Below are 13,731 nucleotides of genomic sequence, written 5' to 3'. Positions count from 1 at the left end.
TAGTTTGTATTTCTTTGATTATTGTGGAGGTTGATAGTAGTCTCCCATTATCTGTGGCAGATATAGACATCCCAAATGATGGCTTAATCCCCTGCATCACAATGGCCATCCCCCAAAAATGCTTTAAATTGAAGAAACAGTCTGGAAAGGGTATTGTGGAGGAAACATTCTTAACTTGTTTAGGGAATAATAAGAAGGATGGTGGGATGAAAACTAGAAGGCAGATTATATACAGCATTTAAGTAGGACTGTGACTTTTATTCTAAGTAAGATTGGAGTTTGAACAGAGGAGTGATGTGCTCTGATCATTTTTTTTTAAAGATTTATTTATTTATTTGAAAGGCAGAGTTATAGAGAGGGAGAGGGAGAGACAGAGATCTTTCATCTGCTGGTTCACTCTCCAAATGGCTGCAGCAGCAGGAGCTGGACCCATCTGAAGCCAAGAGCCAGCTTCCTCCGGATCTCCCCATTTGAGTGCAGGGGCCCAAGTACTTGTGCCATCTTCTGTTACTCTCCCAGCTGTATCAGCAGTGTGGTAGATTCAAGGATGTCAGCACCACAGGCAGTGGCTTTACTCACCATGCCACAGTGCCAGCCCCTTGACATTTGTTTTTAAAGGATAACTAGTAATAGATTGTAGTGAGAAGGAAGGATGGAAGTTGGGAAATTGTTGAAATCTAGGATAGTAGTAGTGGATTTTCAGTGCCACTGTATTTTTATTTGCATCTGAGCAGTCTTTCATAAAGCTAATTATTTTACTTCTATTTCAAAAACTTAAGTCAATTTTTATTTATTTAGTGATGCTCATTGAAATCCTACTATGTGTGAGCCACTGGGAATACAGTGGTGAAGAGTTTTGTTTTGTTTTTTTTTTTTTGACAGCCAGAGTTAGAGACAAAGAGAAAGGTCTTCTTCCGTTGTCCACCCCCAAATGGCCACTATGGCCAGCGCACTGTGCCGATCCAAAGCCAGGAGCCAGGTGCCTCCCCCGATCTCACATGTGGGCGCAGGGCCCAAGCACCTGGGCCATCCTCCAATGCCCTCCCTGGCCATAGCAGAGAGCTGGACTGGAAGAGGAGCAACCGGGACCAGAACCCAGCACCCATATGGGATGCTGGCGCCACAGGCAGAGGACCAACCAAGTGAGCCACAGCACCGGCCCCATGGTGAAGAGTCTGTGGCCTCACTGAATTTATATTCAAGTGGGGAAGACAGATAACCAATATAGCATATAATTATAGGAAGTAACAAGTTATCTGAAGAATAAAGAGGTTAGGGTGATGAGGATGCTGTTTTGGTCAGGACACTTAGTACAGCCTCTGAAGAGGTAACATTTGAGCACAGACCCAAATAAAATGGGCACAGGTAACAAAGTGTGAAGACCCTCACTTTCCATGTATACTTAGTGTGTTTGAGGAGAGGCAGAGAGACCAGTGAGGTTGGAGACATGACCACGGGCTGCAGCTATCAGATTTATAAGGACTCTGTGACCTGGAGTAAGGAGTTTGGATGTTGTTCTTAATTTGATACAAAGTCATTTGAGAATAACATTTAATTTCATCCTAATAGGTTCACTTTGGCTATGGAGAGTGGACTGTTGAAAAACAAGACAGAAAGCTGAGAGATTAATTAGAAGGCTACAGCAGTAAAAGTGGAAAATGATAATTCTGTCAGGAGTAGTAGTAGTAGTAATGTAGTAGTAAATGTAGCGCCATTTTTGGGGTGGAAGACACTGGGTGGAAGAGCATGTTTGAGAGGACAAGGTCATGGTAAATGTCAGATGCTATTAAACATAGAAGTACAGGTGTCAAGTAGGCAGCTGGACACGAGTCTAGATTTGGTGATGATGATGGTTTTTGTAGCTGATCCTAGAAATGGGAGACTCCTCAGTGCCACAGCAGAAAGCTAGATTGGAAGTGGAGCAGCCAGGACTCGAACCAGTGCCCATCTGGGATGCCAGCACTGCAGGCGGCGGCTTTACCAGCTACGCCCCGTGCTAGCCCCAAGCATAGCTTCTTTTGATTCCACAACCCATTCAGTTACTGATTTTTCTCAACTCCTTTTATCAAAACTTTCCAAGAGTTGTAATTTGCTATATCCATTTCCTTCTCATTCTCTCCTGAAACCACTCCATATCAGGCTTTCGGCTGTGGCCTGAGAAAGCAGTAAAAGATGGCCCAAGTGCTTGGGCCCCTGCACCCATATGGGAGACCTGAAAAAAGCTCCTGGCTCCTGGCTTTGGATCAGCCCAGCTCCGGCCATTGCGGCCATCTGGGGAGTGAACCAGTGAATGGAAGACCTCTCTCCCTCTCTCTCTCTACCTCTACTTCTCTGCCTCTCCTCTCTGTAGCTCTGCCTTTCAAGTAAATAAATAAATCTTTAAAAAAATAAGATATAGGCCGGTGCTGTGGCTCAACAGGCTAATCCTCCGCCTTGCAGCGCCGGCACACCGGATTCTAGTCCCGGTCGGGGCGCTGGATTCTGTCCCGGTTGCCCCTCTTCCAGGCCAGCTCTCTGCTATGGCCCAGGAGTGCAGTGGAGGATGGCCCAAGTACTTGGGCCCTGCACCCCATGGAAGACCAGGAGAAGCAGCTGGCTCCTGCCTTGGGATCAGCTCAGTGCGCTGGCCGCAGCGCGCCAGTGGTGGCAGCCATTGGAGGGTGAACCAACGGCAAAGGAAGACCTTTCTCTCTGTCTCTCTCTCTCTCACTGTCCACTCTCCCTGTCAAAATAATAATAATAATAAGATATACTCATAAGTACCTATTTATTTTATAAGTATTATCCAAAGTTTAGACTTAGGAAAAAATCAAAGTTGTTGTGGCAGCTTAATTTTTCCTTATTACTGCTGTTGCAAGGGGAAAATGTTAAATTTAATTTCTTTTTTTTTTATGAAGGAAAAGTGGGTAATGACTCCAGTAAAATGCTGATAAAACAACCGATTGAAAATAGTTATCAGGCGTGGGTGGGTATTTGGCACAACAGTTAAGATGCTGTGTGGGACACCTGCACCCCATATTGGAGTACCTGGATTCAGGTCCTTTTTCTGTTCCCAGTTCCAGCTTCCTGCTAATGCACACTGTGGAGGCAGCAGGTGGTAGCCCAAGTACTTGAGTTCTTGCCACCCACATGAGAAACCCAGATTAAGTTCCTGACTCCTAGCTTTGGCCTGTTCCAACCCTGGCTGTCATGAGCATTTGAGAAGTAAACCAAACAGTAGCTGAGAGAACTCTCATTGCCTCTCTGTCTTAAAAATAAATTAAATAAATAATATAAATATTTTAAAAACAGAACTTCTTTCCTACATATTAGATAATATACACTGGAGAGATAGAGATTCTATTTTATCAGATTGCTACCTAAAATTAAATATGTCTTTCTTTTTCTATCTTAATTCAGTGGGGATCAGCAGTGTACTTGTGTTATAAGAAATCGGTGGCAAAGACAAACACTGTGTCTTACAAAGCTGGTAAGTACAATTGTTCATGCATTGTGTTTTATGGAGAACAGTTAGGTTAAAGAAATAACCTACCTATGATGTGGCAGTTTCAGGACTGGTTCTGCAACTCATGTCTTTCAATTTTCAGTTTTGAGTTAATCCATATGTTTTGAATGCTTAATGGAAGATTAATTTGAACAGAAGGTGGATTTTAAAAACTTTTAAGTTTAAATAAATAACTAGGTACCATTTCTTTTAAAGTTTTTAGATTAGTAGAAAGTTTGAAAGAAAAGACATTGATTTCCTGAAATTAATGTTTCTTTGGTATTTTATTAAATTTAGTCCTTTTTGTAGTTCATATGTAATTTTATTTCATAACTGACAACTTATAAAATAGTTTGCCATCTTGTGCTCCAGAATGAAGTGTTCAGTTTTCAGAGACCCTCAAAATGTGAAAAATACTATCATATTTACAAGAGAGAAGATTCAGCCTTTTTAAATGTACATTTTAAAAATTAGACTCAAGGAGCCGGCACCTTAGCTCACTTGATTAATTCTCCGCCTTGCGGCACTGGCATCCCATATGGGCGCCGGGTTCTAGTCCCAGCTGCTCCTCTTCCAGTCCAGCTCTCTGCTGTGGCCGGGGAGGGCAGTGGAGGATGGCCCAAGTGCTTGGGCCCCTGTGCCCACATAGGAGACCAGGAGGGGGCACCTGGCTCCTGGCTTCGTATCGGCGTAGCACCAGCTGTAGCAGCCATTTGGGGGGTGAACCAACGGAAGGAAGACCTTTCTCTCTCTCTCTCTGTCTCACTATCTAACTCTGTCCGTCAAATAAAAAAAAAATTAGACTCAAGTTTTTCTTTTACATTGATTTTCTAGGAACTACAGTTCATCACTGTTTTTGTACTTTCCGACTTTACTGTTACTTCATGACTTGAAATGGCAGTACAGAGATAACTATAGATCCTCATGGACCTACTGTCTGGATAGCATATAATTAGAAAATTTTAGAAATTTTGAACCTTAGTTTAAGTAGTTCATCTTACTTTATAGATGAGAAAAACAGTTTTATCAATATGCAATTTGTCCATAATCATAGAGATATTAGTGGCAGAACCAAACATTCTTATTCACATTTTATGATTTTGCTTTTGTGGCGATGTCTAGTGATGATTTCTACTTTATTTTAAGGTTTTCAAGGTCAAGGAACTTATTTTTGTTTCAAGTTCCACAAAATGCTTTCCAGACTAGTCTACATAATATGAAATATAGGACATTTGAAACTCTATCTTCATGTACTCTAGGGTTATTTAGAAGCTAAGCTTTAATTGATTCTATTCTGAAAAGATTGTAAATATCATGTAAAAGTATGACTCTTGTGTTTTTATGAATGATTTTCTTGTGTTTGTGCTAGAAGTTATATATATGTGTATATATATAATTTCATATAAATGCATGTTCCTTAGAGTGTGTAAATGTCTCCTGAGGGAGAATTATTGAGAACTAATGAAGTGTACATATGCAAATAAGGATATTGAAAATTTTAAAAAATTAATAGCTGTTAGGTAATATGACTAAACTGAATTTTTAGAAATGTATGTATGTTTCTATAAGATTCTTTTTCTTGTTAGCCTTAATGTAGCCTTTGTGGATGAAGCTTGATAAATATTAAGTAGTTAGTTAAAATGTTAAATAAGATGTTTTTTTAAAAATTTTATTTATTTATTAGAGAGGCAGAGAGAGAGAGAGAGATCTATGTTCCATCTGCTGGTTCACTCCCCAAATGATCGTAATGGCCAGAACTGGGCTGATCCAAAGCCAGGAGCCAGGAGCTTCTGGATTTCCTATGTGGGTACAGGGGCCCAAGGACTTGGACCATCTTCTTCTGCTTTCCCAGGCACATTAGCAGGGAGCTGGAACAGAAGTGGAACAGCCAGGACTTGAACTGGCGCCCATATTGCATGCTGGCACTATAGGCGACAGCTTTATCCACTATGCCACAGTGCTGGCCCCTAATGTTACTTAGTTTTAATATTTGAGAACTGATGTCTATCTGAATCCTGCTAAAGCATTGAGAGTTACTTGATGAACATGTATTTAATGTTTTGGCCTTCCAGATATGTGAAATGATAATGCATTTTGTTGTCATTCAAATCATGAACACATAACTCAAGAAGTAATGACCTAATTTTTTTTTGATATCTTACAGGTCTGATTTGTAGATATCCTCAAGAAGATTATGAGTCCTTTTCATTACCAGAGTCTGTTCCCCTATTTTGTTTACCAATGGGTGCAACTATTGAATGTTGGCCACCAAATAGCAAGTACCCTCTTCCTGTATTTTCTACATTTGTGTTAACTGGAGCCTCAGCTGAAAAGGTACTATATATTTTAACAAATAGTATCTGTGGGTTTCCTGTACATTGTGAAGTCTAATATTTTGTATAATGGAAGGAATCGTAGAAAAACTAACTGGTTAATTCTTCCACATAATTCTTCCACTTGGTTAAGTAAGGTGTGTCCAAAGACATAGAAAAAAAAAGAATGCTCATCTTTAATTAACAAAGAATTATTCTTAGGTGTTTAAATCCAACTGAAAATTGATCCCTGTTAAAAATAAGAGTGGGAATAAGAGGGAGGAGATATACAGTTCGGCACACTCCCTTGGACTTACCCCTAAGAGTAAAGCTAAAAACTTGCCATGGGACTCCAGATCCCATTAAGTTGGCAGGTACCAATGCCATCTTACTAGTTAAAAGGATCGGTTTAAGTTCATAACTGATCATAAAGATAGGATTAAGTGTCAAAGGGATCACATAAATAAGACTAGTGTCTGCTAATAATAATCGATAGAATTAAAATGGAGGGAATGACCCAACATGGGAAGTGGGCCACACAGCAGACTCATAGAATGACAAATGCCCTAAACAGCATTCTGGCCTCAGAATCAGCCCTTAAGGCATTCAGATCTGGCAAAAAAGCTCATGAGAGTATCTCAGGCATGGAAAAACAAGATATTGTGGCAACAAGTGACCTAAATGAAAGGTCTCTGTGAGTGGGATCCTGGTGGAAAGAAGGGACCATCAAAGAAGGAGGTACCTTTCTCTGAAGGGAGGAGAGAACTTCACTTAGGATTATGGCCTTGTCTAAATAAGGTTGGAGTCTGTGAACTCAAGAGGCTTCCATAGCCTTGGCAGCTCATGACAAGAGCCTCGGGTGATTACTAACATCATAAATAACAATGTCAATTATTAAATCAACAACAGGAGTCACTGTGCACTTGCTCCCCATGTAGGACCTCTGTCCTTAATGTGTTGTACTATGAGAATTAACGGTAAAACTAATCTTCAAACAATAGTTTATACTTTGTGTGTCTGTGTGGGTGCAAACTGTTGAAATCTTTACTTGGTATAGAGTTGATCTTCTGTATATAGAGATAGTTAAAAATGAATCTTAATGAAGAATGGGATAGGAGAGGGAGTAGGAGATGGCATGGTTTGCAGATGGGAGAGCGATTATGGGGGGGAAAACTGCTATAATCCAGAAGTTGTACTTTCAAAAATTATATTTATTAAATAAAAGTTTTCTGTTAAAAAAAAAGAATGTTCAGTCTGTTCCATCCTCTTAAATACTTTATTTTGAATATCATAAAAGATTTTTTCATCATCAAATGATGATCCTTCATAGGTTCTTTTGTATACTGAAGTTTTTAAAGTAATACGAAAAGAGATTATGTAATATATATAATGCAGTTTAGAATAATAGACTGTTAGGCCAGCGCCGTGGCTCAACAGGCTAATCCTCCGCCTTGCGGCGCCGGCACACAGGGTTCTAGTCCCAGTCAGGGCGCTGGATTCTGTCCCGGTTGCCCCTCTTCCAGGCCAGCTCTCTACTGTGGCCAGGGAGTGCAGATGGAGGATGGCCCAAGTCCTTGGGCCCTGCACCCCATGGGAGACCAGGAGAAGCACCTGGCTCCTGCCTTCGGATCAGCGTGGTGCGCCGGCTGCAGCGTGCCGGCCGCGGTGGCCATTGGAGGGTGAACCAACGGCAAAAGGAAGACCTTTCTCTCTGTCTCTCTCTCTCACTGTCCACTCTGCCTGTCAAAAAAAAAAAAAAAAGAGAATAATAGACTGTTATAGTTGGAAAGGACGTTGGAAATCGTGTAGTCTAACATCCTCATACTATAATATAAGGAAATTGAGATCCAAAATTGGAATTTATATTTTATTACCTAAAATTCTGCCCACTTTCTACTAAATAATTATTTTTAACCATTTTCTTATGAAGAATAATGAGACAATTGCTTTTTTTTTTTTTTTTTTTTTTTTTGACAGGCAGAGTGGACAGTGAGAGAGAGAGACAGAGAGAAAGGTCTTTTGCCGTTGGTTCACCCTCCAAATGCCGCCCGCGGCTGGCGCCCTGCAACCAGCACACCGCACTGATCCGAAGGCAGGAGCCAGGTGCTTTCTCCTGGTCTCTGGGGCAGAATCCGGTGCCCCAACCTGGACTAGAACCTGGTGTGCCGGCGCCTCAAGGCAGAGGATTAGTTTATTGAGCCGAGGTGCTGGCCACAATTGCTTTTGTTATTTTAAACATACAATTTAATTAAGCACCTTTTTTCAATAAGAAAGACACATAAAGTATTTAATAATAAAGATATGTGAGAATAGCACTTTGTAAAAGAAAGCATTTTATAGATATGACACTATCAAGAAAGCAAGAGTGATATCTGATTACCACTGTGTTCCTAGTGTCTGGTACCTCTGCTGGCTCATAGTAAGCATCGATTTAACTGATGATGTGATTGGAACAAATGAATTTATTCAATAAATTGCTTGTTTTGCAGGTCTATGGTGCTGCTATTCAGTTTTATGAACCATATCCTGAGGAGAATCTCACAGAAAAACAGAGACTTCTTTTAGGTTTAGCATCATCGGCAGATGGGAAATCTGATAGTTCCAAAACAATTCACACTAACAAATGCATCTGTCTTCTTTCTCATTGGCCTTTTTTTGATGCATTCAGGAAGTTTCTGACTTTTCTGTACCGTTATTCCATCTCTGGACCTCATGTTCTTCCAATTGAGAAGTAAGTTAGACGTCTTTCAGTTTAAAATTTGGCAAACATTTCCACTGTGTGATATATTTGTACTGGTAATTGAGTAAACTTCATATGGAAACTAAATTTCTTCTTGGAAAAAAAAGGATTTGGTTATTTCATTCAGGTAATATTTCTCCATTTATAGTCTTGTTATTGTAAATAATTTTATTTCTCAGAAAATTCAATGTTTCATTTATTTTTAAGTTAATTATTTAAATTTTTAAAAAATTCCTTGTGAAGTTTAGAGATCTTTATCTGGAGACATTGGAACTTTTTCTAGTAATTTTGTATTTCTTTTTTACATAAAATTTAGGTTTGTTATGAACCTTTAAAATTTTCCCTCACTTTTTTGAATATTAGTGTAAAAGACAAATTAGGTAATTTTTTTTCCTTTTTAATTTTAATTTTAGTGATAAACTTTAAAGTCACTAAAAAAGAATGTTTTCTGCAATAAGACATAACACAAATGAGATATAAATATCTCCATTGTCCAACTATTGTTTATCATTTAAGCTCTTTTGTGTACTTTGGAAGAGTTTTCTTACTCTAAAATTGTTGGGGAGGTGATATCATGAGACCACTCAGTATTCCATTTTATTCTTTGATTTTTCCTTACCTTTTCTACTCTCACATCCAAATTCTAATTCAATAGTTCTCAAATTTTTTTGGCCTAAAGATTCCTTTATAGTCTTAAAAAATTGGGGACCCTGAAGAACTTTTGTCTGTTTTACCTATCCATATTTACTGTAATAGAAATTAAAACAAAAATTTTTTAATTGACAAAATAATAATCCTGTTACATCTTAACATAAATATCATTTTGGAAAATAACTTTTCCAAAACAAAAATCAATTAGAAGAGTTGCATTGTTTTAATATTTTTGCAAATCTCTAATGGCTGGTTTAATCGAACACAGCTGGGTTCTCATATACAGTTCTGAATTCAGTTTATTTCACTAGTTGTTTGTTTTGGTTGAAGTATGTGAACAAAAGCTGGCCTCAAACAAATATGTAGGTGGAAAAGGGAGGAGCATTTGAATGGCTTTCCAGAAAATTATGGATTTTTTTTTTTCTTTTTTGGCACTGCACCAAAGCTTGACAAGTGGGTAATTGCAATGTGAAATCTGAAACCTTAACAATGAACTTTCTCTGTTTCATTGATTTTGCTCATGCATGATTTTGTAGCACTGTGCATTGGTCTTTTGGTAACTATAAGCAAATTTTCCACATGTAAACAGACTTCGTTATCAATATTGAAAAAGTCACGTTTGTTGATATCATCCACTTCTCATCAGAAAAGTTTTTGAGTATTGGGAAGCTGTCAAGCACATGGTAGCAGAATTCCACTTTTTATTAAAAAGTTTAATTATCAGCAACAAATGCCTCCAGTAGTTTTCCTTGAAGCAGCAAGCTTGTCCTGTTTATTTTCATATAGAAAATATCTGCTGAATAGCCAGCACTGGATAACTATTTTTTGGTAGTTGTCTTTTAAGCAAAAATGGCATTCTGTGAAAAAAGAAGTAGCTAATTCACTTGTAACTCAGTTTCAACATGCTTTACCAAAATCTGCTTCATGTACTTCATTGATATGCTAATAAATGATACTTATTGTCTGATCAAAGACTTTTTAAGGGAAATTGGCATTCTTTTACTGAGTGTATAGTAGTGAACAACCATAGTACAGTTGCCACTGCCTTGATTCACCTTGAGATGCCTTAACATTTTACCCACAATGCTTTTGCACCATCATTGCAAATTTCAACACAGTGGAAAAAGCAGATGATGTTTTAGTATTAACATAAAGATAGTTTTGACCTTTCAGGTCCTCCCTGGATGGACCTGGGAGATCTTTAGCAGTTTGTGACTCACGTGGATTTCTTCTCTTGTAACTACTTTAGATAATTAAAGCAGATGTGTGTTCTATACTGCTCATTTGCCTTATCTTTTTGTTTGTTTGTTTGTGAGTGCCTTAATGGTGGAGACAGATAGCTTTATGCCTAGTTTACACTCCTTGTCATATCTGGCAATGTATTATACTTAGTAAGTAGTCAAAACATGTTTGCACAATTAGTATGTTTTTCTATCTAGTTGAAATTATCCCAGTTCTAAAACAAGAGGATTTAAGATAATATTCAAAAGAAAAATAAAGCAGAAATAGAATATGTTGTTCCTTAAAGAATAAAAAGAATTTTTTACTATGGTTGCCTTTTTTCTGTTTTGCAGTATTGAAAATAAAACCATTGATCTAGCTTTCTATCTATTTTATTCTGGGTAAAAACCTTTAAAGTCAGTAATAGAATTTGTAACTTAATGTTATAAAGTATATTTTTCATCTTTTAGAAATAATTAAATTCTTTAATTTTTGTTGTTTTGCTTCCAAAATATAAACAATCGACTATGAAAGTTTATTAAAGATGTAAGAATTAGCTTGTTTGGTGATATCCACATCACTGATGTGTTGTAAATTACCTTCACTGGGAGAGGTAAAAGTTAAAATGGCCTTTGAGACATTCATTAACAGAGATATTTTTGAATGTGAGTAACTATTATGAAGGGTTTTAATTGGACAGGTGCTTTTTGGTTGTCAGTTGCTCCTTGGTTTTCATAGTATTAAGGATTTTACAATTATAAGTGTACAGGACTTTTAACTCAACTTGGCCTTGTGATGATGTGTTAACCTCAGTAGCTTATGGTATTCACTTTGGAATCAATTGGGTTTTCCTTTGTTTTTAAGGCATATTTCTCATTTTATGCATAAAGTTCCTTTTCCATCTCCTCAGAGACCACGGATTTTAGTTCAGGTAAGATTTTCTTGAAATGAGGGCCCTATGGATTATTATTGGCTGTCAAAATGTAACATAAGAATAACAGTTTTAACAGGGGAAAAATCAAGTGAAATCTAAAGAGAACCAGATGCTCTTTCATATTGAAGTTTGGGACCTTAATGTTTTATTAGCTTGTCTGCCAGATAGCTGTTTTCCCTTAGAGAAAGGGACACAAAGTTAAAGAAGATAGAAGTCAGCATTTTTAGCACGAAGAAAGGGGCTTTTCTTCTCTAAATTTGTTCCAGGTATTTGAAAGTTTATGCCTTTGGCAATCATTTAAGTCAAATGTTTTAGAATAGATAGAAGGAAAAGTTATATGTTTACACATATTGCAAGAGGAAAGGAATGCCATATATCTTTGATGTGAAGGAGAAGTCTAAAATGAATATAAATAATTTTACCCATTTCTTTCCCCAAGTGAATATATCTTTCCTTTCCTTTTACTGTTTTTATTTTGTTTTTGTATGTAATCTTGATAGGTAAGTTGTTTGCTTATTTAATCATTATTTTGAAGTGGGTTTTGTTTTTTTTTTTTTTTTTGAGATTTATTTATTTGAAAGGCAGAGTTAGAGACAAAAGGAGTGACAGAAAGAGAGAGATCTTCCATCCTCTGGTTCACTTTCCAAATGGCTGCAACAGCTAGGGCTGGGCTAGGCCACAGCCACGAGCTTCTTCCAAGACTCCTATGTGGGTGCAGGGGCCTAAACACTTGGGCCATCTTCTGCTGCTTTCCCCAGGCCATTAGCAAGGAGCTGGATTGGAAGTTTAACAGCCGAGATTCAAACTGGCAGCCATATGGGACGCTGGTATCACAGGCAGCAGCTTTTACATACTACACTACAGTGCTATCCCCTGAAGTTATTTATATAAAGAAAAGATTATCATATATTATCACTGTGTGTGCATTACTGTGTTTATCAGTAAATGAAATGTTAATAAAAGTAGTTGCAATATTTTATGGATACTGATAAAATATCTAGATGTTTATCATTTTGATAAGCTTTATAATCAATCTTTATATCCACATGTTAGTCCCATGTAATTTCTTGGTATTTAGTGCCAGAATTATATATAACATACTGAATTTGAATACACAAAACAATAGTAGTTGATAAACCTCTGTTATGGACCTATATACTACATACTAGTATTTTAGTTTTGTAGTGCATCCAGTTTCTATTACAACTATTCAGCCTTGCTGTTACAGCACGAGAGCCACTAGTTAATGTGGGAAGCATGAGCATGGCTATGTTCCAGTAAAACTTTATTTACAAAATAAAGGGCACCCTGTGAATTTGCCCTGTAAGCCATAGGTTTGCAGATCTGGTTTTATGGTAGTAAGTGAATAATTTATTCTTTCAGTGCAGATTCGTTAAAATGGTATCAGGGAAATATTGAGGACAGAAATAAAGAAAGGGGATTTGAAGTAAGAAGTAGTGGTTGTTTGGAAGGGGTGAGTGGTTAAGATCCTTAGTAAGTGATATAAAATATTCCCTGTCATGCTAAATGGGTAGAGTGAAATTTTATATCATTAGTCTATATGTTTTTTTTTAACCAGAAAGTAGTGCTTTAAAATTCATCTTTATGTTTTAAATACTTTATTTTAAATCTTCCAGTTATCACCACATGATAATCTGATTCTAAGTCAGCCCGTTTCATCACCTCTTCCACTAAGGCAAGTAAAACTTCATTTCTATTTGTGTTTCTCTATATCTAGTGTGAGCTAAAGAAGCAAATGTTTTCTTTTCCTACCTAAAGCTTCAGATGTTGATGGAAATACTTCTCATTTAACTGTTTTGTATCTAAATTATCTTAGATATTTTGGTACAATTTTTGAAGAAAAACAAACTGTATATCTGTTTATCAACATTAAATACTTACTGATACACAAATGGACATATATATGTGGATCATAATTATTTTTAGCTTTATCCTCTGAAGAATATGTAGATATAGTTAATTTTAAAATTAACAAGCTGTGGGTCCAGCGCTGTGGCACAGTTGGTTAATGCCCTGTGCCGGCATCCCATTTGGGCGTTGGTTCGAGACCCGGCTGCTCCACTTCCTGTCCAGCTCTCTGCTATGGCCCGGGAAAGCAATGGAAGATGGCCCAAGTCCTTGGGCCCCTGCACCCACATGGGAGACCTGGAAAACGCTCCTGGCTTCAGATCGGTGCAGCTCCGGCCGTTGCAGCCATTTGGGGAGTGAACCATCAGATGGAAGACCTCTCTCTCTCTCTCTCTCTCTTTGCCTCTCCTCTTTCTCTGTAACTCTGACTTTCAAATAAAATAAATAAATCTTTAAAAAAAATTAACAAGCTGTTTAAAAGTTATTACACTATAGAATAATGAACTTTATCACCTTAAAA

The 13,731-nt window shown here is 37.6% G+C and overlaps 1 protein-coding gene across 9 annotated transcripts in view; it reads left to right on the top strand.

Moving 5' to 3' along the window:
* Positions 1–13,731, top strand: part of DENND4A (DENN domain containing 4A) — a 131,047-nt gene that overhangs the window by 44,394 nt on the left and 72,922 nt on the right. For all 9 annotated transcript variants that reach the window (XM_062206164.1, XM_062206161.1, XM_062206166.1 and 6 more), the window contains 5 exons: positions 3,400–3,469; positions 5,649–5,818; positions 8,286–8,527; positions 11,273–11,339; positions 12,980–13,038. In XM_062206164.1, coding sequence (XP_062062148.1) covers positions 3,400–3,469; positions 5,649–5,818; positions 8,286–8,527; positions 11,273–11,339; positions 12,980–13,038 — 608 coding nt within the window. The remainder of the gene's footprint in view (positions 1–3,399; positions 3,470–5,648; positions 5,819–8,285; positions 8,528–11,272; positions 11,340–12,979; positions 13,039–13,731) is intronic.

Source organism: Lepus europaeus, chromosome 11, assembly GCF_033115175.1.
Source record: "Lepus europaeus isolate LE1 chromosome 11, mLepTim1.pri, whole genome shotgun sequence".
NCBI classification, from domain to species: domain Eukaryota; kingdom Metazoa; phylum Chordata; class Mammalia; order Lagomorpha; family Leporidae; genus Lepus; species Lepus europaeus.
Note: the sequence above shows the minus strand (reverse complement) of the source record. Positions and strands in the feature narration are given on the sequence as shown.